General features: G+C 42.6%; 2 protein-coding genes across 2 annotated transcripts; one reads left to right on the top strand and one right to left on the bottom strand.

The window, feature by feature from the left end:
* The first annotated feature begins 1,702 nt into the window (after nt 1–1,702).
* Nucleotides 1,703–2,574, top strand: LOC131696186 (uncharacterized). Its single transcript, XM_058984728.1, has 3 exons — nt 1,703–1,759; nt 1,826–2,067; nt 2,126–2,574. The coding sequence occupies exons 2-3, from the start codon at nt 1,969–1,971 to the stop codon at nt 2,564–2,566; spliced, it is 540 nt and encodes a 179-aa protein (XP_058840711.1). The 5' UTR covers nt 1,703–1,759; nt 1,826–1,968; the 3' UTR covers nt 2,567–2,574.
* A 64-nt stretch (nt 2,575–2,638) lies between these two features.
* Nucleotides 2,639–3,125, bottom strand: LOC131696187 (uncharacterized; the record flags this gene model as incomplete). The annotated part of the gene is made up of 2 exons (XM_058984729.1): nt 2,639–2,863; nt 2,933–3,125. Coding segments are annotated over 2 exons (317 nt in total), but the record flags the coding sequence as incomplete, so codon positions are not given.
* Between the last annotated feature and the right edge of the window lie 899 nt (nt 3,126–4,024).

Below are 4,024 nucleotides of genomic sequence, written 5' to 3'. Positions count from 1 at the left end.
CTTGCTGTCAAACTAAGGGCTTGATGATTGGCGATTTCAGTCAGTTGGCGAAAACATTAATTGTGAAGACTGTCTTCACTAAAGGGCGAACACGAAATTATTGCGACACCGAAAATGTCATGCCAATTTTCTTATAATGTTTAAAATCAAACCAAAATTTTAGGGTGGTTTTATACATATATTTACTTCAAAAATCAAAAGAAAAGTTAATCGATGGAGCCTTGAGTATAAAATTGAACGCATTTTCGCTTGATGCCCTCCATCAAAGTCTTTACAGTGTCATCCGGTACCAGTTTCTCAGCTTTTTTTTTTCATTTTCTTAACATGTCCTTCTCGTCTTTGACTGTCTTCTTGCTCTTCCGAAGTTCCCGCTTCATCATTGCCCAGTACTGCTTCACCGGGTGCAGCTCCGGACAGTTTGGCGGATTCATGTCCTTTGGAACAAAATGGACAGAATTGGCCTCATACCACTCCACGACACTTAGAATAGTGGCATGATGCCAAATCTGGCCAAAATAGCGGAGCGTCGTACTGCTGCAAGAACGACCATTTACTGTGCCCTTTGTCACGAAAGACTCACTCCTCGGTTCGCAAGAGCAGATGGCCTGCCAAATGAGATATTTGGAGGCGAACTTTGACATTTTCTTCTTCTTATTTGTCGTCCACATAGAATTTGCTCTTGCCGGTGAAAAACTCCAACGCCGAAATTTGCTTAAAATCGGCTTTTATATACGCTTCGTTGTCCATCACACAGCAGCCATAATCAGCATCTTCTCGTAGAGCTCCCGTGCCCGAGTTTTAGCCGTCGATTGTTGCCGCTCATCGCAGTTTGAGAAGTTCTGTACCTTGTATGAATGTAGTCCAGCTCTCTTCTTTGCATTCTGGACGTAGCTCTGCGACATGCCGATCTTTTTAGCCAAATCACGGCTTGAGACGTTGGGATTTGCTTTAATCATCCGCCTCACCTTTCCCTCCGTCTTTTTGTTCTCCGGTCCCGGTTTTCTTCCAGCTCCTTTGCCGTGGTCCAACGTCAACCGCTCCTGGAACCGCTTCAACACTCTGGAGACGGTTGAATGGTGAATGTTCAACATTTTTCCCAACTGCCGGTGCGACAGGTCAGAAAAATCCAGGTGTTTGGAAAGAATTTGTTCTCTCGACTCGTGTTGGTTCACCTCCATTTTCGTTGAATCGAAAAACACGACTTCGAGTTTGACAGCATGTAAACAATACACATCAATGAGAAAGTGTGCAAAATTTGGTTGATTTTTACCCAATGGTAAAAAAGTTATGCCCTGTTGTATGTGTCGCAATAATATCGTGTTCACCATTTATTGCTAACGCTAGATTCATGCTTACAACTAGATATCGTACAGCATTTAAATGTAAATGCTACATCCTGTTTGTCCCTAACCGTTGGGACTTCCACAGTTATTACAACGAACTCTCTTTGAAAAAACCCAGAACTTAGATAAAATTGCATTACTCCTAACTCTCTAATCACTAGAATATATTAGCTTGTGAAATAAGGCATTTAAACCAAATATTTTGCACGATTGATTTTTTAAGGATATTTACATAAAATTCCTCCAGGCAACTGGCGATTACTTACCGCAGGGCGCTGCAACACACCATCCCAGATGTAATATGCTTTCTCGGAGACCTGATGGATGAAGGCAGCGTAGCGACAGATGATCAGTATGAACAGTATTTTCAGAGATTTGTCAGGATTTTTATACAGCCGGAAACCCGTATTTCGATGGTAACAATAATAGCCACTTTATAGCACTATCTTTTTTTAAAGCTCTCTGAAAGATCTACATTCCAGGAGACAACGACATAGGAGGAGAAGGCTATGAAGCCGTTTCTCAGGATAATATCCAACGCTTCAAGCGCTACTTCAATGAACAACCACAGTGGGTGCTGCCAAACGGAGCAACATTTTTCAATATCAATCGCTTCAGTAAAGTTATGCCCGAACTGCAAGATAACAATGCCGGTGCAGACCTCTACTCGATTATCCTCAGTCATATGAGTTTACTGAAACAGACTGATCATTTTTCCCTGAAAGCAAGCATTAAACATGTTTTCCTCATTCCATTCGATTTTACCAATTTGTACTTTTCAGGCCCTTGAAACATTTCAACCGGACGTAATATTTTCAGCGCACGATCATACCTCCAAGTACACCATAGTTCAAAAAGATGCGCTATTAACCAACCCTCCCTCTCTGGCACTTAACACTAAACGTGATAATCGACATGATCTGTCCACGTTCAATCTGTACGGACTGCGAAGCAACCAACAACTGTTAGAAATTTCGGTCCCTACGTGTTCCTACCGAATGGGAGTAATGAAAATCGGTTACGGCTTCGCCGTGCTGGACGGAGCCACTTTGCGGTATACCGTGCTGTGGACTTCTCAACGTTTGTACCAGCTGGCGATATACTCCCTGCTGATCATTCCACTGAAGCTACTGTGCGGACAAATATGGTGCAATGTGCTAAAACGATATTGGTGTTGCTATCGGAAAAGAAATCGGAACTACCTACCATTGCATGCAAGTTAAAGTGAATTCTCAATCCTAGGATAGGTCGATAAAGTTGTAATTCAATTGGACCGCAAATGTTTTTCGTTAACCTTGAGTTCAAGAATATTTATTCAGATGGTACCCGGTAATATCAGTGGGCAGGCATCAAAAGTTGATCAAATAAAAACGTAAAACAGAACAAAAATTTCAGGTCACTCAGCAGCTTCTTGTAGCTTCGCGTTCAGTTCATCTATGGCACGTTGCATATGTTCGGTTATTTCCTTTCGCTTGGATAGAGCTGCAATAGCGTTTTTGTATTGTTTTGCCGCAGTCCAACTGAAATGAAGTTAAAAAAAACGGGAATCAAAATGACTATTTAATTGTTCCACCAGCAGCAATACATACACGAGGGCAGCTCCCTCAAGGTTACCGACAGTTTCCAAATACTGTGCCCACTCGGTGGACACCTGTGCGCGAATTGGATCGTCACTGTCTTTGCGTAGTTTGCAGATGGCCCACGCCTCGCGGAAGAACTTGTGCTTGCATAGGTAATCAATGGCTTCGGTTATCTGGAAGGCAAAAATATGTTGAATCAAAACTAATGAGCACGATTATTTATGTGAGATAGTTGATGGATGCTTCGTAGATTATAACACGCAGATCTGTGATGGTACACTGTCGGTCACTCATGTATATTTAGCCCGAACACTCAACACACTCACGCAGTATTATAACTAACAGTAGCTACACATATGATAGATTCTGATTTTAGATTTTTGTAATAAATTGACTAGCATAACGACAAGCATTTCTTCTCCCGTGAAACTGTTTTGGCAACCTCAAATTTTGGTGATCCCGATGCGATTGGTACCTCGAAATCACGAAGTACTCATTTGGTAAAACCATAAACTTCTTCAAATCCACTACGAACGCTAAAGTAACACCTTTGCGAACATAAATTCACTTCTGTCAACTTCAGTACCGTATTCACGATGAATAATAGTCGAAGGCGACCAACAAATCAAAATGCGTCGCAGGGTTTACCCAGCGAAATCGCAAAATTTGGTTATCCAGAGTTGCCGAAGACATCGACACCTGGTTTATGCGTATAGAAGCGGCGATCAGTGTTAATCAGGTGAAGGTGGGCAAACGTTATCGTCGCTCTCATTCACGTGCAAAGCTCGTGTACAGCACAATCGGCCAATGCAACCACACGAACAACAACGGTCGCTACGATACCCTCAAAAGCGCGGTGATCGCCCATTTCCAATCTTCGGAAGCACTTACTAGCTTGATTCACGGATAACGTGCTGACGAATCAGCTCTACCACAGTGCGCTCCATCATCACTGCCACTCAGGATGAACACGCGAAAGTTGCCGACAAAATCATAGAAGCTCCGAGCAATTAAATTTCAGCAATCAATAGTGCAATCACCGGTGATCTGTATGAGAGTGTAGTGACGCACCTCAAACGAGTTTGACTGTCAACGGATAGG

The sequence above is a fragment of the Topomyia yanbarensis genome, unplaced genomic scaffold (assembly GCF_030247195.1).
Source record: "Topomyia yanbarensis strain Yona2022 unplaced genomic scaffold, ASM3024719v1 HiC_scaffold_872, whole genome shotgun sequence".
Taxonomy (NCBI): Eukaryota; Metazoa; Arthropoda; class Insecta; order Diptera; family Culicidae; genus Topomyia; species Topomyia yanbarensis.
Note: the sequence above shows the minus strand (reverse complement) of the source record. Positions and strands in the feature narration are given on the sequence as shown.